Genomic DNA, 19,374 nt, shown 5'->3' with positions numbered 1-19,374 from the left:
AAACGTTTCGTCAAGCTTGTGTAACGCCTGCAAGTCCTCGTATTTAGATCCTAAAATATTATAATCTAGTTTATTTCATACTCAGGATCTCGTTTAGTCTACCAATTGGAAATGTGCCATTTGTGTAAATATATAATACTACATGATCCTTAGAGTGTATCAAGTTGTTAATCAGGACCTGAAATAGGGTATAGGACTGAGTGATTGTTAGAATAATAATAATTTTACTAAAATTTTAGCTTAAAATGATAAATTACGAGTGGAAGGTTATACACATTTTAGTAAATAGTAATAATAATATCAATTAATATTCAAATACCTCAGAAGTTAGGGAAAGAGCGAATTGTGTTTTTCCTGAACCGGATGGTCCGTAAATTTCGCTAAGTTTTCCTAGTAGAAGTCCACCTTTAAGGGCTTGGTCAATCTCTTTGACTCCAAACATAAGGCGTTGGGGATCTGAAACATCGGGATCAAAGTTTGCCCAAATATCATCAATGTTTCTTTTCTTCAAAAATTCCCCAACCATAAATTAATGTAATACATTCAGTTAAAATTTAAAATGTGCGGGTATAAAAGCTATGGAATGTTTTAATGCGTAGAATTAGGTTAATAACAGGGCGGGCATGGTCTAGTGGTTATGACGCCTGCTTTACACGCAGGAGGTCCCGAGTTCGATCCTCGGTGCCCGTATTCTATATTTCTACTAGGACTCAAATATATTAATTAGTATTATAATATTTTATAGTGTTCAATTTAATATGTTAGTTATTATTGTAATGTTTTAAATGTTCCAGTTGATTCCCAAGTTCACTTACAAACTCATCACAAAAAATCAGTGCTTGAGAATCCATTAGAGCAGAGTTTATTGAATGCTCTAGCAATATGCGATAATTTAAGTTGTGTTGGCATATTCCAGGTATACTAATTTTCTCATCTTTAAATCTATACATGAACCAGCTCATAGCATAATACGTCTTCCATCTAACATTGCTCTTTAAACCTGGCCAAAACACCTCATTAAGGAGTCTTTTCATGATGTGTAGGCAAATTGACTTGCACATTTCGGGCTTATCCTTCCATAACCTCATTATATTCTCAACCAATAGTACATGGGTTTCCTCTGGCAAATTAACCTCCATAATATTAGAGTCTTCATACATCTATATTTACATAATTTTACATGAAATTCATACTAGTAAAGAGTCCTCAATAGAATATTCTCCATTATTGATCATAAATTTAATCAAATAATCATACAAAGTTGATGTTAATGGTATTTGCCTGAAATGACAATACACTGTATATTTGTTACCAAGAGGTTCTTAGAATTTTGTATAGCCTAAAAACCCTGTCAAAATCTCCTTTAGACATCAAATCTCCCAAAAGTAAGTAAATCAAGCTCAACCTTGGGGGCCTAATTAGCCAGTCCGATGATCCATGAATTAACTAAGAATTGTTTATCAATTAATAATTTAAACTATACTTCTATGGCTTGATCCAATTGGTTGCATCTTAATGTAGTGATGAATAGTTTATCTATAGCTTCAGGCGTAAGTTGTCTTCCAAAGTTATAAAAGTGGTTGGTAGCAGTTAGTGCATACTTATAATCCTTCTCCGTCTTACACCTAATAAATATATAATTCTCATTATTAAATGGGATGTCTAAAAATTGTTACATGTTCCAAATCGAGTATAGATGGGTGATGTTGACTCTGAAGAGAAGGTTTCTCTTACCCAGATAAATGACCTTGTCAACATACTGTGCGATTTTGGCTGTGTTGGCCCTGTTTAAACTAAACAATTAAGACATGATGTTGTTCTAATCGAAAATGAATAGTAATAAACTAAAGGTTTACCTAAATTTTGATAGTTTAAGCATTATATAGATAAAAATTCAAGATTTCAGCCTTTTTTCATTTAGTAAATTTTGCTTTACTTTACAAAAATTTTCTCTAATTGAGCTTTTAGCAACTATCAACGACTATTAAATAATAAATTCATCTTCACAGAATATATTTATTGGATGATTTAAATTTACTTTCACATATAATACATTATAAGCAGTTTGAGAGGGTAGCCTTCTTTGGTTAAATCTAACCAAACAAATGAATTGTTGTTTCTATATCTACTACAAATCAATATAATAACATGTGTATAGAATAATTTTAAAAAAATAAATAATACCCAAGGTTAGTGTATTAATGTGGAATCCAATGATTTAAAATCATTTATTAAAAATTAAAATCAAAATATTAATTAAGCTATGAAGAAGATTCGGTTTTCATTATAAAGGATCCTAAAGCTGCTATATAAGGTCCGTGTAGAGGGAAACATAGTTCAATTGATTTATCCCTGTAAACGTCCGATGTGAAGGCGAAGCCTGCAACAATCGAGTCCATTGTGTTCTTGCATATGAAATTTCCGTTATAAATGATCCTCTTTACTCCATTTGCCTTTGCTATAACATAGCCTAAACAGCCTTTATTGTACGCTACCATATCAATCAGGCTCTTGTATAACTCTCCAGGGTATAGTTCGCAGTCAGTTTTGATTTCTTCCTTTTTAAACTTTCCTAGGCTAATAAATAAAAATATCTAAACTTGCCTTTGACAAAGTCCATAGGGTTTTGATTTATTTAAAGTCTCACATTCCCAGTTAGACTCATCCGAATTGTCGTTCTCGCCTTTATAATCAGAGAATGAATCAAGACGATTTGTCCCTTTATTAAAATTATGTCATAATATATATATTTACCTGTTTTAAATATCTTGGTAAACGATCTTCTTTCTTTTAAAGGAAGGAGGTAGTTCACAAGGCCGAATGAGGTGCCTAAATTAGTTTAATTAAACGTTTTTATTATACCTCCTGAAATTGACGTTCCAAAAACATGTTTATTTTCATTTTCACTTTCCACCTAAAATCTCCAGTAAAATCTGTTGAGTTAATAAACAAAACCTTTAGGTAAAAAGTCCCCGAACCTATATTTGAAATTATAAAGGGGTAAACTGGCTCCTAAAGAATTAGGATAATTGATCAATTGTGTAAGAGTTACCAGTGAAACAACTTCTGGAATTCTATGAATTAAATCGTATCGTACAGCCGATTTGTCCATTTTAGTAAGAAATTTTGAGGCTTCAACTATCGCAGAGAACTCGTCCATTACATTAACTTTTACATTGTGTTTCACAAAAGTGGAATTCAGAAACTCAGTATACTTATATGCCCCTCCTCCAGTAAAATTTAAGCACCTCCCCTCTATGTTATATCCCTTATCTAAACATTAAAATATACAGTAGTTAGTTGCCTTTAATGAGGTTAATAACATTTTCGAAATCGGAGAGTGGAAAGTATTTGAATACCAGAACTCTGTCCCTAACCTTGATACTCAGGAATATAGAATGTAGAAATTCCAGAACATCCTCCAGATCCCTTTGATTTTCTACGTTTACTTTATAAGTTGATCCAAATAACTCAGAAAATCGGTCTGAGATGTAAATGGAATGGAGATACGAAGTATAAACATCCTTGAAAAGGTGATAATTTTCGCTATTCTTTATAGGCAAATTTAACAAAATCTTAACAAATGTTCCACCGATGTCCATTGACAACGATACCTCATCACATACCTCATGGAGTTTGGTTTCTAACTCATCACTTATGAAACGGTTATCTCCAGCTTCCTCTATGAATGAATCAGAAACAATTGTTTTAGTATTAGAATCCAGAATTTTTCGGTTTCTAATTACTGAATCTATGTAATTTTTCAAGTTTTTGGAATTTTTATAAATTTCTTTGGATAAACTCTTATCTTCATTTGATATCTCGTATAACTCATCATTTTCATAATTTCCTTCAGTTTCAAAGCTGAAAATATTGCTAAATTCTTTGTAAAATTTTGTTTTTCTTAAAGTTAGAATTAGTTCGTTTTGAAGTGAAATTAGAAGATTCAGCTGAGGCCGTACTTGATCGAATTTTTGAGTGTTGATGTGACTAATAATTTCCTCATGTACGCTTATTATTCTTTTAAAAATATTAGTCAACATAATATTATACAGTATTTTACAAATTATTCATTTTCAGTTCATTTCTGTACAAATACACATTAAATATCAAATGAGTGTTATATTTATTAAAAAGATAAATTATATATATTCATGAAATATTAAAATTAAAACAACATTAAATATGAATATCATACTTGGAAAAATTCTCCAAAACAAACAAATCAATCCTCTTTAAAAACTACAAAGTTTGTGTGATAGAGGTAACGGTTGAACTGGTAAAACGTTGGTGGAGCAGTGAATCTTGGTTTGTACTGGACTACTAGAGTTCTGTCCAGTAACTCCTCATAAGGTGTGTCGTCGGATTCATTCTGAACAGTGAGAATCAGGTCAGTTAAGTCGGAAGTTACAATTTCATATTTGATAAAATCGTGGTTGAGGTAAAATTGTAGGAGGTAATCGTTCTTGTTAATTGAATGGAAGTATTCCACGGGTGTTTTTTTGACGTTTTCATACCGATTTACCTCAAAATCTAAGTCAGTAAGTCTTAAATCTGCTCTGGTCGATAAATCAAACACATTATCAAAATACACCGTTGGTTCATGGGCAGAAAAATACAACTCTAAAATAAAATGTTACAGTTGGTTTTAATAATATCTAATAGTTGAAGTTACCTTTGAATTTTGGGCTATTGTTTATTGACAAATGTGAGAAATATGTAATTATAACCTTGTATGCTTCCAGTGACTTGTTTGATACCACTGTTACTGTGGTGATTTGGTGAGTAGTTGGGTATTCCGGCATTATTCTCATTCGACCATTGATATTATATTTGAGAGTCGCAAATCTATGCGAACTGTCTGGAACATACTGCGTTACATGCCTTCCGTCTATATCCTCGTAGTTAGACGTGAACACTGAAATTGGAGTAGAACTGATTAAATCACTCAAGTTTAGATCCAACCTCTGTTGTTCTGATCCATTAATTACATAAACGTATCCGTCGACTTGTTTATATGTGGATTCTTTGTTCTCTTGTAGCAAGAAGCGCCTAAAAACGAAGACGGAGGGGTAAACGTCTAAAACGAGTACACGAAATGGTAAACGTTTTCGGTTATCAATGTAATGGGCGCTAACATATCTTCCTAGGTATTGAGGATCTCGGCCCAATGTTACATTACCAAATTTTAAAGTTCCTAAATAATATATAAAATAATGGCATGTGGGTTATTAAGCATATAATTAAAAAATACCTATTATGTGATCAGAATTGTGAGTATTATATGTAACCGATAGAATGGGTCCTTTCTGTTTTATAGCTGTAACCTTGATAGCATGTGAATATCCTGTGATGTTAAGGTCAAGTGTAACAATAGACGGGGGTCTTTCCTTGTTAAGGTATCTAATAGGGATTAGAAGGATGGTGAAAATAGTTAAAATGGATATAAAGAAGAGAATGTTAATGGATCGGAACACCCAAAACTTCGAGATATCGAATTCATGGGTTGTATTGTTAGTCTCGGCTTCGTTCGTCATTTGAATTAAGAAGTATGAGGTATGGAAAACATTTCCAAATTAGTCAATTATCAAAATTGATTTAAAATATTAAAATATGTTTATAAGGATGGAAAATGATCCATCAAACCTTACTAAGTAAGTTGAAATTTATGAAGATAATTAGAATCATTTAGACTGGCATTTTAGGATTATTAGATGGGAATGAAGTTAAAACTATAATAAAATAAAATATTAAAATATTAAAATTAAAACAAAATTAATTCAAACCATATTTGGAGAAAAATTAGTCCAAATTCAGGCATTAACTAATATTGGGATGCACATAAAACGACATGTAGTTAAAAATAAAAACAAATTTATGGTTTAAATTAAATTTCTATATATAGACCATTATAGTTGTTTGCTTTTATTAGTTGTTCTACTGTCGATAGTTGGTTTATGAATTTTTCTGCCGACATTCCATCGCATCGTCCACCGCTCAAAAAGTCAAGCAAGTGCCTCCTATCCCCCTCGTTCCATTTTAACCCAAGCTGAAATTTTATTTTAATAAAATTTACTAGTTGGTTATTTTTGTTTATATATAAATTTTGTTTTTTACAAATTTTTTATTTAGTTTGTAGTCCATTTATAAATAATTAATTTGATTGTTATGATATCTATAGTATCTAAATCCTACTCGTTTAATGATGGTTTGAAGTGTGCTGGAATCTATTGCTCCTGGCGAGCTCCATGGGATTTTGTAAGCATCTTCAAACAGAGCCTGTTAAAAATTTTATAAATGCCACGTAAGTATCTAACCTTCATCTGTGAAATGTCAAGTGGTACCACAATGATTTGCTTAACCACCAAACCAAGTACTGAAAACTCGTCCTCGTTTAACCTGTGTGGTTCGGTTCTTGTAAACGCCTTTATGAACTCCTAAATTCCAATTTGATTTTAATTGTACACGAAAATAGTATGTATAGTAATATAATAGTATTTAGTTATTTATACCTTGATTTTTTTGTTGTTGGAGAATTGGAGGCCTTGTGATGATATATACCTGAGGATCTTTTCCATACCAATATAGCCCTTTTTCTTCCCATCAAGGCTACGCCAAACCTCACTCATTTGCTCTTGAACAGCAAGAGGAGAAGTTTTAAGTTTACCAACCAAGTGCCGCCAGTATGTTTCACCCTTTGTATTGAGAGAATTCATAACATAGTCGAGGTTTAAGGCGTCAATTATCTCCATTGCGTGCCTGGTGTTGTTGGAACGATTAGACTCCCAGACCTTCTCAACAGTATCAAAGTCAATAAGTAGTCCAGTCTTGCTTACAATAATTAATGAATATAGGATTTTGGGAGTAAGAAATCCCACAATAATGATACTCAAAAGAATAACGCATATTCCGAACCTATAGTGCTTAAGCCAAGTATCAGCATGCTGCTTAATTAAGTAAACACAAATGGAAAGAACGAGAAGGAAACCAAAACAAAGATTCTCAAATAACTTGGCAAGAATTTTAGGACCCTTTGATTTGAAAATAAACAAGTTCTCATGCTTGTTTACAGGACCGTCACCGTGAACAAATCTAACCAGACAATTGGTAACCTCGCACTATAAATTTATATTGTATAGCTAGATTCTTGGAATTGATAAAATAAATTCGTATTAAATATATTTATGTAAGAAATACCTCAGAATTGTCCAGTTTGTATGGAGGTAGGAGAGACTTTAGGGAGTACTTTGAAATTTCCAAGTCATCAGTGTTGTGTTTTAACATCAAGTAGGTAGTTAAATTTGATGGGTATAACTTTGTCTCAATTAAAAATACCTAAAATGTTTTGATTTTGGCTTAACAGTATTTAATATTTTAATTAACTGGGAAAAAACTCACATAGTAAGCCAGTATAACCAAAGATACGACACAGAACAAGCTAAATATTGAAATCAACATAACCTCATTTTTGCCCTCAAAATCAAACGTTTTCCTGATAAAACATGCCAATTGTGAAATAATTATTAATTGAATTTAAAATTAATACCTCAAAATGAGTGAAAGTGCGATTACAAATACTAAAACTTCTCTTGGAACTTTGAGCATTTGCACAGAATAATCTAGTATGTTTGCTCTCAGATATTCCATGAAGTAGTAACCTCCGGGATCAATTTTCGGTAAACTCGCGTTGTTAATATTATCTATGAACTCAAACCTGTTGGCGAGGAAATTCCCTCTGTTAAAAGTGTTCCTGCTCCATAAGAAGTAACACCAGTTGCCTTCTAATACCTGAAGATCGGAGGCGACTGTAAGAACATCACAGTTATCGGTTTTCCGCATCCAAGTTGTTATTCTCCTTACGATAAACTGAAAGTAAATTACATAGACGATGTACCAAGCTAGTAAAATCACACAAACAGACAAGAGGCACTCGAAAACGGGTTCAACTATAGGGTTAACATCACCATTCAAGGGTGATAAATTTGCATCCTAATAGTATTAATAATTGAGTTGATGAGTAAATAGTTAAATTATTAAAAATTACCCTGTAGAAAATCATTCTATCAAGCTTTTTAGCAAGCTTTGTTTGTAGAATTAACCATAGAACAAGGTTAATTACACCTATTAATGCGATCTGCTTGTAACACATGTTGTATGCGTTTTTGAGAAATGAGTCCTGGGTGTCCTCTATCTTTGACTCTATTATTCTAATTATGGTCATCATGAGTAATGCAAATGTCGAAGTCAGGATTACAACACCGGCAACAACCTTGCTCCAGTGCCTAAGTTTAATTCCTCCAGAGACAAGGTTGAGAGAATTATTGTTTTCAACTTTTGATTTTACGTTCCCATCTGAATAATCTGGATCTTCATTTACACCACTAAGCAAGTTTAATGACGGGTTAGTTTCTGCATGATTTAAAATTCCAGAGTACTTTGTAGTTAACACTTGTATTGATAACTTATGCCTAGCTTCAAAGTTATTATTGTTTAGAGTTCCATTGTCTAGACCACTGTTATCTGTAGGAACTCCATGCCCATATCTCGAATCAAGATTACCAAAGTTTGTTGAGTTTTTCTTAACACTTTCAGTGGTGTAAGATAAGGTTAAGCAATGCGATTTACTTAAAATTAACAACGAAAGTAGCGATAAATACTTAAAAAGTTTTAAAATTCCTACTGAATTTACTGCGTTTGATTTTTTTGAAATTTTACATGGGTTTTTAAAACCAATCACGGGTCCAATTTCGACCTCATCTACACAAACGGCATGTCCAACTGTACATGTATTTGTATTATTCATCATCTGTTGCACAGTTTTAGAGTAAAAATTTCATTAATTATTGTTGAAACAAGAGTCCAAACACATTTTCTAATTTTAAACTGGATAATAAGGATCAATTAAGCTTTAAATCAACCTCATTGACATTTGCCCAGTGTATTAAGGATAGGCAAATGATGAAGATTAGTGTTACAGAGGGCAAATGGGAAAGGTCAAAAGCATATCAAATTGAACAGGTTTGATATAATTAAATGAGAAATGGAATTTGAAAATATTTTGGAGGAAATATTAAAAATATAAGCGATGGAATTCAGGGAAAGTCTAGATCTGGGAAATCGATTGAAACAGAAGCTAAAAACGAGGAATATAAAAGGAATTCTTATTATAATTAAGAATATAAACCAATTTGGGGATTATAGATGAAAGAGCGAGTGAAAATAAGTAATCTAGACAAAGGCACTTGATTGCACCAATCAAAATAGGGATTATTTTTAAAAATAACGGAAAATGAATATGATATTAATAAATAGAATTAAATTTATACTTATATACCATATGTTTTGAATTTTATATGCCCATGTCAATCGTTAGTGTGTATTTGACTAAGAAAGGAGTATGTGATAATTATATATTATTTGAATATTTAAATGTTTTAAATAAAAATGAAATATTGTTGTTGTCTTCAAATTAAAAGGTTTTAAGAATAGTATTTTAATAAATATTTTCATAATTTGTTCACGATACCCACATTTCATGTAAAAATATATTCAACTTGTTTAAATAAAATATTTAAACCAGTTTATGTATAATTTCAATTCTTTTGATTTTAAATATAAATTATGGACTCCTTAAGTCGTCCTTCTCAGTGACTTTTAACCTCTTTTCTATTCAAACGTACAATACCTTTTTATTGGATTTCCACCCTTGAAAGTTTAATCCTTTATTACACAGTACCAAATCCCTTCGCCTTCTTATCATGTTTAAGGAATTCATTTGTAAAATATTTGATAAGCCTTTTAAATATTGATGCTATGATGTATAATAGAAGAAAATCTCAGGGTCCTATGGACTCACACAACCATGAATACGATAGGCGTAGGAAGACCAGATCCAATGAAGCGTTTGCAAGACACAAACAGAGGTATAATGAGATTCTAGAGAGACGTAAAATGATAGATGATCGTAGAAACGATATACCTCCTCCTCCAGTAAGATATGGAAGGAACGAATATAAAGACAAGTCAAAAATAATATGCAGATATTTTTACAGGTTCGGCACCTGTACCAAGGGCGAATCTTGTATTTTTTCTCATGATTGTACTCCTTTGAACTCAAAGGACCTGAAGCTGTGTCACTACTTTGTGAAGAATGAGGGGTGTAAAAAGACCGCAGAAGAATGTAAATACTCTCACGAAGTCCATAAGTTCCTCTGCAGACAGAATGTGATTAACGGATTCTGCAACTTGGGAGGAAACTGCCAGTTCAATCATATGCCTCAAGACTCAATAAAGAGGATGGATGATACTGAGAAGCTTAAGTTCTGTTACAATAACAAAAAGTTCCTTGTGAAGGCTCTCATTAACTTTTTAATCAATGAGAACTGGATTAACCCTCAGCACATTGGAGTTTGTGACGACGTCAAAGGTCTCACTGCTATCGTAACTTCATATAACAATATACCCGAAAAGATCATTAAAACCATCCCTTGGTACCTTCATTACACACTTTTAATTTTAGAAAAGGATCTACACGCCATGCAGACTAAAAATGAACAGCCTAAACCATGAAAAATAAATTTTTATAAAATAGGATAAATTTTTAAATCAACAAGTCATTTTCAATCAATTCAGGGCATTTTCAATATGTTCAAAATTCACTAATATATTGAGAATATAATAAATTAAATTTATATTGTGATTATTCTTTAGTTAACCATCGTATGGAATATAGTTTTTTATGGATTTTATCCTACGTTTATGAGATTTTTGTTTTGAATGAGATATCAGGGAGTTCTGGTCCATAAAATACCGATCGCAAAACTGGCAGTAGAGAGATTCTACAACAAATATTATTTTAATTATGTTTATGGTAGAAACTAACTCTTGTTGTCAACTTCATGGGAAGAATCCTGAATTTGATTATCATGTGACCTAATCTTGAAAAGGGACTCATAAACTAAATAGAAATGAATTTTTAAATAAAAGATGGTTATAATTAATTTATAAATGAAGTACTTTGATCAATATCCTTGGCTCTGTGTTTTAAATCCCTAACTCCTCTTTTCAAGGATCTATTGTGGCCCATGCCCTTGTGCTGTTTCTTACACCGTTTACTCATTTATTAAATTAAAATTATATAAATAAATATAAAATAAAAATAAAAATATTAAAAGATCGACGGCTGCAGGATTCGAACCTACGCGGGCATAGCCCAATGGATTTCAAGTCCATCTCCTTAACCGCTCGGACAAACCGCCGCTTATTAAGCCCGTAAAATAACGTTTAGTAAATTTATAATTTAAAACACAGACCTTGAATTATTTTATTTATAATTTTAAACTTTGATAATAAACAAAATAATTATTAAATAATTACTGATTTTATTCATGTATCTACTGATTATAAATCTAAATTTTCAGCTACTTATTTCTGTACATGCTAACAAAATATTGTAAATTCATTGAAATTTCCTATTCACATTTCGGAATCCTTTAAGATTATGACACTCTTTTATCTTATATATACTTTTCACGTTTAAAATGATAAAATTCGTGCCAATTTCCACTCATTTTCCTAAATTTTCTTCCTACACATTTTTAAAATCATTCCATTTAGTTAATTCATATTTATCTGTTCATAATGATAGTTATTAATGAGTTTAATAAAAGACTTACTCCAACCTCAATAAGTGTAAATGCATTGAAAAGAAAGTTAACCAAAATCTCTGGTGAATTTTATGAAAAGTGCTTTTCAAGTCCAATTAAAGAGATAGTGTGTATCATATTCATGTTCGTTGACCCTAGAGAAGTCATTTCAACATTCCTTTATGTTAATAAAACTTGGAATAAAGTGTTGTTGAACTCCCAAATATGGAACTGTTATGAGGAAAAATACGGGATCCTTTCAAGAATAACCATTAACCCATTCAAAATCTTATCAGAGAGAAGGTCTAAAGGTAAAGTGTTTATGGGTAAATATTTGTGTGATTCCAAAGTAAACAAAAATAATTATGAGAATGTTGTAGTGAGAGTGATAGACCTTAAGCTAACGAATGCAGGTAAAAATGACGGAATTCCTACTTCAAGCCTTAGGGAGATGTCATTCATGAATTTGATCCAGCACCCTAATGTAGTTAAGTACTATGGATCCCAGATCATCGATAACAACCTTTTCATAGTTACTGAATATGTTGAGTATAATTTAGTCGAATACATGGAACGAAAGCACAGAGAATTTGAATATATTAACTCTTGTAAGACTTTGTTGAAAAACGAAGTGATGAAAATAATGATGGATTTGCTTAAGGCAGTATCTTTTATACACTCGATGAAAGTTTTTCACAGAAACCTAAAACCTGAAAACATCTTTATAGATTGTGATGTAATTGTGGGTGAATCTGGTTTGATTTACAAGTTTAAAAGTCTTAAAATTGGTGACTTTTGTATGGGAAGATTAACTGGGTTAATGGAGTACTCCCCAGAGGAAACAAAGGAGCGTTACCAAAGTTTCAGAGAGTGCAGGAGATTATTCTACAGAGCTCCAGAACTAATTCTCAGATGTGATTCGTATGATCAATCAATTGATTTATGGTCCATTGGTGTTGTATTTTATGAAATAGCTTGTAAGGATACATTGTTCAAAGGGATTAACGAAATCAGCCTCATATGGGATATTTTCAACGTAACTGGTTTCCCTGATTATTCATCACTAAATTCCTTATCTATGGATCTATATCTTAAGTGGAAAAGTGTGATACTTCCAAATAAACCAATAGATATTGAACATGTCATATCAAGTTCAAAATGGTATTTATTTATTTAGCTTTATACTACCATTTGCATGCAGTTGTATATATGCGTTAGTACAATATACCAACAATCCTATTATTATGTACATATATATTTAATGTTAATGAATATATAAATAAAGCTAACATTATTATAGTTGGGAAGAATATGATAGATTATGTAACGAATACTCTAAATCTGGCCAATTAGAGCCCTTCGAGAAGTTAGTCAAGTTTTCTAAAATAATGGGAACTGAGTGTGTTAAATTACTCTTTGGTTTCATTAGTGTTATTCCATCAAATAGACCTGATATCATGAAAGTAATGGAAAAACAAACGCTGTGGGACCTTAAAATCCCAGAAAATGGCTGTGAATGTTTACTCACAGGTAATGAATGCAGACTAACCAACCAACCATTATACCTTGCTGGGGTTCAGAATGGAAAAATAGAAAGTAATTACAATCCCAAACAAACAAATTTTATCATGAATAAAACAAACCATGTGTTTAATGAGGAAAATGTTAAACATCCACACTCTATTATGGATTATCAAATTATACATAAACACATAGTATGAGAACTTAGATCATGTATTAATTTTCAGGTAAATTGGTATTTTTATGTTGCAAAATGCTTTAAATTATCTTCCTTAACAGTTCACATTGGAGTTGATTGTCTCATAAATGTGATGATTTTATTGGGAACTGCAAAACTAAAGCAGCTTGTTTCTATATTCATAAGCTGTTTGAAAATAGCCCATAGGATCAATGAAATCTCTCAGGAGTATTACAGGTGCGACAACTTGACTGAATACTCCGAAATAGCAGTGATTTCTAGGGAAATAACTAAAATATTGGGGGCTAAAAATCAAACACTTTTAAAGGTAAACCTCCCTGATAGGAACGAGTTGATATACTACGAGAAGGAAATTATGAGACTGGTTGACTTCAATTTACCACTTTATTCCTTATCTTATTTGGTGTATGATATGGGCAAAACGATGCAAATTGATATTGTGTCAGAGTGTTTTCAATTTTCTTATTTTTTATCTGATTTGTGCTTATATTACTTGGAGCTTAACAAATTTGAAAATGAGTTAAAGGCACAAATTATCTGGTTAATCTCTTTATTGAAATATAAGACAAATGACTCAAAATTTTGTGAAAATAACGAAGAAACAAATGTAAGTAGATATAAAAACGTGTAATTAATAATTTAGAAATTTTATATGGAAGAAAATAAACAATTGGGAAGTGAATATAAAGGAGATGAATTGGAAGAGGTGAAGAGAGTCATGAGGAGGTTAATTAATAGTAAAAAATGGTATAGAAGTAAATCAATCAGTAAAGTGCTAAGATGTGTATCGTTAATAGAATATATAGCTAATGTTGGTTGCAAAAAAATGAAAATCGACCCGGACCAGAATGAAATTTATGGAATCCACACCGTTAATTTTAGCATTGAAGGGATAGTTAACGTAAAATTCAAATTAATAAAAATGCTAATATGTGAGGAGGTAGAAGAACAAATGAAAGGAATTCCGGAAGATATCTTATGTAGAAACCTGATACAAGAAATACAAAATTTATAAATTTTAATTTGATAAAATATATGGTTTTTAAATTTTATATTCTTTTGATTTTTTGACCCAACATGAGAATTAAAATATAACCATATTCTCCCGTTAACATCCACATTATTATAAATTTTTTGTATATATTGTTAAATTATTTTTTTTAATATACTAAAATGAGTAGAAGTAAACTTTCAGATTTCAACGCAGGGGAATCCTACCAACACTTGGGATCCAAATGCTTCCACTCCACGCCTCTAACAAATATTAAGTGGAAGGTACATCCGATGGTGATTTTTACGATTTTGGATTCTTATATGAGGCGAGAAGATGGACAATACAATGTTATTGGTACTCTTTTAGGAGTTGTTTGCGAAGCTAACACAGTTGAAATCACAGATTCCTTCGTTGATAGACATTCCCTAACTGACGAGGTAATTTTAGAATACAACCATTATTTATTAATTAAAACTAAATATTAATTTTTAACTAGGGGCTATTGCAAATTATAAAAGATCATCACGAAAATATGTACGAACTAAAACAAAAAATTAATCCAAAGGAACAAGTAGTTGGATGGTAACATTGAAATTAGTTGATTTCCATATTTACCAATTATTATAGCAATTTTGAACATTCTTTAGGTTTTGTACTGGGTCTGAGATGACTGAACTGACCTGTGCAGTACATGGATGGTTTAAACAGTTCAACTCAGTGTCAAAGTTTTACCCAAACCCTAACCTCTATGAACCAATACACTTGCTAGTTGACGCATCCTGTGACAGTGCGTCAATGATGATCAAGGTATAAGTGAAAATGTGACGTTTTATAGGCCTACGTTCAACTACCACTGACAATCACAAAAGATGCTTGCTTCCAGTTCCATGAAGTCGATTTAGAGCTCTTGGTCTCCCCGTCAGATACAGCAGGAAGTAAGAAATAAGTATCTTCAAAGTTCTGTAGTTTCATACCTGCTAAAGTCGCTAGATAACTCGAAAAGTAGGAACCCACATAACTCAGGTACAACAGTTTCATTTAAATTAGTGTTCAGATACTCTACTCCCGAACACATTCGAAAACTCTCTGCTAAAGCTTAAGGACCTTATTGATAAGTGTATAAAACTAGTGGAAAACGCAATGGTGAGTAATAACTACCACATAAACAAAGCTGGAGAAATAAATTAAATATAGGAAAAGGGTAATTCTAAAATATACCCAGAAGTGGGAAGGTTCCTGCTAAAGACAGTGTCGACGGAGAAGCTCATGAACCTGAAAAAGATAGAGAAAATATGCGAACTTTCACTCCAGGATAACCTCATGGTAACCGTAAAAATTCATATTTGGTGCAGATCGCCTACCTGGCAAACCTGGCAAACCTACAATTCGCGCTCTCTGAGCACCTAAACTCCTCATTCTAGGCGAGAAATTTGTTGCCATCGCAGCTCAGAATCCTTCAAGCCGTTGGAAAACTCTTCAATCCTAACCTAATTTACTATAACTGTTGACTTACATATCATGCAGCTCTTGAGTAGTCTCAGAACCTCCAATTTCATCCTGGTACTGAGATAAGTTGTCAATATCCACAAAAGTGATACTTTCGGCCAAGTCGTACAAATTCACGTTCCCACTCCTCTCGAATATCTGCAACTTGTTTCCAGAGAGCAACTCCGATGGGATCTGAAAGCAAATTTATAAAAACTGATAAATTTAGTTATTACATCGAAAAAGTGGTCATCTGTGGTGTCAAAAGAGTTGTAGATTTTAACATGCCGAACTAGGTTTTTCCCCAGCTTTGGAACGCAATTCTCAACTAGCATTGATAGCTCCCCGAATATACCTATACCCTCATGACTGCTCTCGGCTCGCGAAACAAAGAGTAACAACCTGTTATCCTCAACGAGAGAAATGCTGTTATACATTTTCTTGAGGTCATTATCCTTAGTATCAAGTGCCCATGGAGCTAAGACGTAAATAGGGTTAACAACGTAGACTGCAACTGCACCAAACTCCTTAAAGTCTGTCTTATTGAGCTCATTTTCAACAGCGAAACCGTAAGAAAAACACAAAACCTTGTTTCCATAACCTCCCTTGACATTTTTACGTTTCTACCCACAAAATTAGAAAAAATTTCGGATTAAATGTGAGTGGATTAAAAATTACCTTAGGCATTGATCTTGCATCTGAATAATTATGGAAATCTTGAAAACTTACTGTACTTCTGAGGAATAACCAAATAATTCTTGGTCTCCTTTAGTTCACCCTAAGACTCTGTTTATTCTTATTTTAAACAAACTGATAAATATGAATCGAAAAGCCATTCAATGCTTAAGCATGGTATGGAAGCTGAAAGGTTTACAACGTGGTCGTCTATACTTTCGTCAAAAGTCTTACAGAACAGCAAATATAATTTATTATCATTCTTATAATCTAAAACAAAGGTTATGGTTTCTATATTAACTAACTTTCTTTCTTTACTTCTGAAGGGTCCAAGAATGTGAACCCGCAATGCGATATGAACCTGACCAATGTGTCAAAGCTATACTTTATATAATTTAAGCTATCTTCCTTGTTTAAATCTGGTTTGCTTTTGAGTGAACCGAACAGAGATACTTTCAAACCTGTTCTTTTGAATTTTAGGCAGTTAAAGCTCTTGTTGGCTCTGAAAATGGGAGGGGTTTCAGTCAAGTAAACTTTGTTATCTCTGTTACAGCTATATAGCCATATTGGCGTTACAAGCTTATAGTCCAGTGAGTTTGGTGGTTTTGATTCATATCCCATGGAGTAGTTGCACAGGTAATAAGTAATGCTAAGTTTCTTTACATCTAACTTTTTGTTAGGGTACTTTAGGATGTTGGCGCCTCTGGTAACGAGCGATTCAAGTATCTTGAGCACCAACTTTTTGCAGCTCTCCAAGGAGTCATTGAACCCTAGAAGGCATATAGTTTTATTGTTCCATAGTCCGCTGGTATGGTCACTACGCCAAATATCCTCATTTATGTAAACTGAATTATACACATGCTCGAAAGATTTTGGCATTATAGCAAAGAAGATTAAATATTAACAACAATCTTTATATTTTCACCATCCTCAACTTAATTATATAAATATTTTGTTAATTCAAGTGACTGAGATAGGTGAGGAATCTACCGTGAAGAAATTTAGTTTACAGGATTTAAACAATAATTTAAAAAATAAAAAATTTTGATACATAAAAACTATTAATAATAAATATTTTAAATCATGTGTATTTTGGTATTTATTAATTCTATTATCGAACCTTCTCACCATTATGACACAAGGAAAGTATACTAGTGTAAATAAACTTGTATATTTATTTGTAATATATATATTTAATTTAAAATAATTTTTCATTATTCATGAGATCCTAAATAGAGGATATTAATATTTTTAAACATATTTTTCAATATTTTAATCGCATTTTGTTTTAAATCTTTAAAATACCATGATTCTATAGTTTTAACATAAATTTAATTGTTTTATTATGAAAAGAAAACTTGAGGAGGAATCCATTAATTTAATTGGTCGAACAGCTGCTGAACGGAGTCTAGATAGAATATATAATAGGCAAAAGGCAGAACTTAAAAAATTAAAGTCAAAGGAAGATGATACCAAAACATATATTGCATTTAATAAACAACTTCCATTTCCAGAAGTTTCTAATAAAGATAACACTTTAAAGTCGGATCCTAAACCTACTGTGAAGTCGGAACCGACTAAAAGGACACTCAATGAGGTTCTGGACGATTTGCGTAAAAAACATATCCCAAACAGAAACAAATTCGCTAAAGGAGTCGCTCTACTTTCTAAATTATCAAACTCTTACTTCAAGGAATCCTACAAAACGGAAACTGACGTCACTCACATGGACTTCTTTAGTGTTTTTAACACAGTTAACGATGTTTTCGTGAGGGAATTTTCAGGAATAGTACCAAAATACTGTTTAGATGAGAAAGCTTCACTCTCTTCCTTAACAGAAGTTATTGATTATCTACTTAGTCTCTCTAACAAGCCAGATTCTGCAGTTGTTAAGGCTCAGACTAAGGACGAGGTAAAGTCTGAGCAAAATGATAGGAAAATCAGTGCTGAAGATAAAAAATTAAACCAAAGCCTCAATAGATACAGCCATAAGTTTACTCTTGAGGAGGTTTTATTCCTAAAGCTTCTAAAAGTCAGCTTCTGCTACGCTTCATCTCTGTGGTATGAAAACGACCCGTTTGTTTTTCATACAATTGTAAATAATCTGAAGGGCTTTTTCGAGGATTTCCTTTCCGAAACAACTAATGGATTCGTTCTAACTGATCTGAGCAGGCCAGTTGGCGTGGGTTTTGAGCTTCCGACCAGAGACGAGCTTATGACTCTACAGCTCAAATCGTTCGTCAGAACGCTTTCAGTTGTTTTCACATTCTTTGACATGCCATGGTCAAAGTCGTCCCTCGTGCCTTTGTTCAGTTTAGTTTATCTAAAACGGTATGTACCAAAACTAAAACCGTAGTATACTACTAGTTATACCTCATTTTACTTATAAACATCTAACATGCCTCTTATTTGTTTCATAATATTTTTTAGTGACGTGTTTGACGAAGCCGATAAGACCAGGATAACCAACTGGCAGTCCCACATTAATTCAAATAGGGCCAAAGGCTACAAGTGTAAGTCAACTATCTATACTAACTATATACAAATATATACATACTATAACAACCAATGGAATATAAATATAAATATAATACTCATAAAACTATTCAATGTTTAGCTGTTTCGGTTCAAAGCATTGGGGAATCGGGTTTCGAGGTCCGGGACGGTCGAGACGAAAAAGTAATCAGCGTCCACGGCTCCCAGGTCTGGAGCGATCGCCACATTGGAATTTAGAGTTTATTTAAACTGTAAAATTTATATAATATCATGCACGATATATTGCACTACATTTATTTCAGATAAACAATGAGTTGCTAAATTAAATCAGACGTACTAAGTTTATTAGTCATAAATTA

The 19,374-nt window shown here is 32.3% G+C and overlaps 11 protein-coding genes across 11 annotated transcripts, besides 12 other annotated features; 4 read left to right on the top strand and 7 right to left on the bottom strand.

Annotated features, from left to right (window-relative positions):
- Positions 1–304: 304 nt before the first annotated feature.
- TA08510 (uncharacterized protein) lies at positions 305–526 on the bottom strand (the record flags this gene model as incomplete). Its single annotated transcript, XM_948022.1, has 1 exon — positions 305–526. One exon carries the CDS (start codon positions 524–526, stop codon positions 305–307), a length of 222 nt encoding a protein of 73 aa, XP_953115.1.
- A 91-nt stretch (positions 527–617) lies between these two features.
- Positions 618–690, bottom strand: a tRNA.
- Positions 691–761: 71 nt separating this feature from the next.
- TA08505 (uncharacterized protein) lies at positions 762–1,160 on the bottom strand (the record flags this gene model as incomplete). The annotated part of the gene is made up of 1 exon (XM_948021.1): positions 762–1,160. The coding sequence occupies one exon, from the start codon at positions 1,158–1,160 to the stop codon at positions 762–764; it is 399 nt and encodes a 132-aa protein (XP_953114.1).
- Positions 1,161–1,308: 148 nt separating this feature from the next.
- On the bottom strand, positions 1,309–1,758 carry TA08500 (uncharacterized protein; the record flags this gene model as incomplete). Its single annotated transcript, XM_948020.1, is given in 3 exon segments — positions 1,309–1,446; positions 1,484–1,662; positions 1,677–1,758. The coding sequence occupies 3 exon segments, from the start codon at positions 1,756–1,758 to the stop codon at positions 1,309–1,311; spliced, it is 399 nt and encodes a 132-aa protein (XP_953113.1).
- Positions 1,759–2,261: 503 nt separating this feature from the next.
- TA08490 (pantothenate kinase, putative) lies at positions 2,262–4,043 on the bottom strand (the record flags this gene model as incomplete). The annotated part of the gene is made up of 6 exons (XM_948019.1): positions 2,262–2,572; positions 2,662–2,829; positions 2,863–2,914; positions 2,956–3,012; positions 3,053–3,268; positions 3,324–4,043. The coding sequence occupies 6 exons, from the start codon at positions 4,041–4,043 to the stop codon at positions 2,262–2,264; spliced, it is 1,524 nt and encodes a 507-aa protein (XP_953112.1).
- Positions 2,687–2,746: a sequence feature (1 probable transmembrane helix predicted for TA08490 by TMHMM2.0 at aa 377-396).
- A 182-nt stretch (positions 4,044–4,225) lies between the features above and the next one.
- On the bottom strand, positions 4,226–5,537 carry TA08485 (uncharacterized protein; the record flags this gene model as incomplete). Its single annotated transcript, XM_948018.1, has 3 exons — positions 4,226–4,623; positions 4,676–5,197; positions 5,255–5,537. The coding sequence occupies 3 exons, from the start codon at positions 5,535–5,537 to the stop codon at positions 4,226–4,228; spliced, it is 1,203 nt and encodes a 400-aa protein (XP_953111.1).
- Positions 5,412–5,480: a sequence feature (1 probable transmembrane helix predicted for TA08485 by TMHMM2.0 at aa 20-42).
- Positions 5,415–5,537: a sequence feature (Signal anchor predicted for TA08485 by SignalP 2.0 HMM (Signal peptide probability 0.000, signal anchor probability 0.918) with cleavage site probability 0.000 between residues 41 and 42).
- Positions 5,538–5,887: 350 nt separating this feature from the next.
- TA08480 (uncharacterized protein) lies at positions 5,888–8,806 on the bottom strand (the record flags this gene model as incomplete). The annotated part of the gene is made up of 8 exons (XM_948017.1): positions 5,888–6,049; positions 6,196–6,279; positions 6,318–6,437; positions 6,513–7,118; positions 7,198–7,335; positions 7,384–7,492; positions 7,547–7,989; positions 8,045–8,806. 8 exons carry the CDS (start codon positions 8,804–8,806, stop codon positions 5,888–5,890), a joined length of 2,424 nt encoding a protein of 807 aa, XP_953110.1.
- Positions 6,846–6,914: a sequence feature (7 probable transmembrane helices predicted for TA08480 by TMHMM2.0 at aa 180-202, 217-239, 276-298, 379-401, 414-436, 521-540 and 553-575).
- Positions 6,951–7,010: a sequence feature (7 probable transmembrane helices predicted for TA08480 by TMHMM2.0 at aa 180-202, 217-239, 276-298, 379-401, 414-436, 521-540 and 553-575).
- Positions 7,390–7,458: a sequence feature (7 probable transmembrane helices predicted for TA08480 by TMHMM2.0 at aa 180-202, 217-239, 276-298, 379-401, 414-436, 521-540 and 553-575).
- Positions 7,549–7,617: a sequence feature (7 probable transmembrane helices predicted for TA08480 by TMHMM2.0 at aa 180-202, 217-239, 276-298, 379-401, 414-436, 521-540 and 553-575).
- Positions 7,858–7,926: a sequence feature (7 probable transmembrane helices predicted for TA08480 by TMHMM2.0 at aa 180-202, 217-239, 276-298, 379-401, 414-436, 521-540 and 553-575).
- Positions 8,090–8,158: a sequence feature (7 probable transmembrane helices predicted for TA08480 by TMHMM2.0 at aa 180-202, 217-239, 276-298, 379-401, 414-436, 521-540 and 553-575).
- Positions 8,201–8,269: a sequence feature (7 probable transmembrane helices predicted for TA08480 by TMHMM2.0 at aa 180-202, 217-239, 276-298, 379-401, 414-436, 521-540 and 553-575).
- A 1,010-nt stretch (positions 8,807–9,816) lies between the features above and the next one.
- TA08475 (uncharacterized protein) lies at positions 9,817–10,569 on the top strand (the record flags this gene model as incomplete). The annotated part of the gene is made up of 1 exon (XM_948016.1): positions 9,817–10,569. The coding sequence occupies one exon, from the start codon at positions 9,817–9,819 to the stop codon at positions 10,567–10,569; it is 753 nt and encodes a 250-aa protein (XP_953109.1).
- Positions 10,570–11,176: 607 nt separating this feature from the next.
- Positions 11,177–11,258, bottom strand: a tRNA.
- Positions 11,259–11,640: 382 nt separating this feature from the next.
- Positions 11,641–14,380, top strand: TA08470 (cyclin-dependent serimne/threonine kinase (Cdk)-related protein, putative; the record flags this gene model as incomplete). The annotated part of the gene is made up of 4 exons (XM_948015.1): positions 11,641–12,806; positions 12,946–13,360; positions 13,394–13,972; positions 14,009–14,380. 4 exons carry the CDS (start codon positions 11,641–11,643, stop codon positions 14,378–14,380), a joined length of 2,532 nt encoding a protein of 843 aa, XP_953108.1.
- A 158-nt stretch (positions 14,381–14,538) lies between these two features.
- Positions 14,539–15,766, top strand: TA08465 (uncharacterized protein; the record flags this gene model as incomplete). The annotated part of the gene is made up of 7 exons (XM_948014.1): positions 14,539–14,796; positions 14,856–14,941; positions 15,007–15,166; positions 15,195–15,294; positions 15,326–15,382; positions 15,414–15,502; positions 15,554–15,766. 7 exons carry the CDS (start codon positions 14,539–14,541, stop codon positions 15,764–15,766), a joined length of 963 nt encoding a protein of 320 aa, XP_953107.1.
- Positions 15,767–15,868: 102 nt separating this feature from the next.
- Positions 15,869–17,398, bottom strand: TA08460 (uncharacterized protein; the record flags this gene model as incomplete). The annotated part of the gene is made up of 6 exons (XM_948013.1): positions 15,869–16,039; positions 16,081–16,467; positions 16,523–16,542; positions 16,574–16,622; positions 16,656–16,789; positions 16,825–17,398. The coding sequence occupies 6 exons, from the start codon at positions 17,396–17,398 to the stop codon at positions 15,869–15,871; spliced, it is 1,335 nt and encodes a 444-aa protein (XP_953106.1).
- A 466-nt stretch (positions 17,399–17,864) lies between these two features.
- Positions 17,865–19,136, top strand: TA08455 (uncharacterized protein; the record flags this gene model as incomplete). The annotated part of the gene is made up of 2 exons (XM_948012.1): positions 17,865–18,850; positions 18,950–19,136. The coding sequence occupies 2 exons, from the start codon at positions 17,865–17,867 to the stop codon at positions 19,134–19,136; spliced, it is 1,173 nt and encodes a 390-aa protein (XP_953105.1).
- Between the last annotated feature and the right edge of the window lie 238 nt (positions 19,137–19,374).

This window comes from Theileria annulata, chromosome 4 (genome assembly GCF_000003225.4).
Source record: "Theileria annulata chromosome 4, complete sequence, *** SEQUENCING IN PROGRESS ***".
Lineage (NCBI taxonomy): Eukaryota > Apicomplexa > Aconoidasida > Piroplasmida > Theileriidae > Theileria > Theileria annulata.
This window is presented reverse-complemented; position numbering and strand designations above follow the sequence as displayed.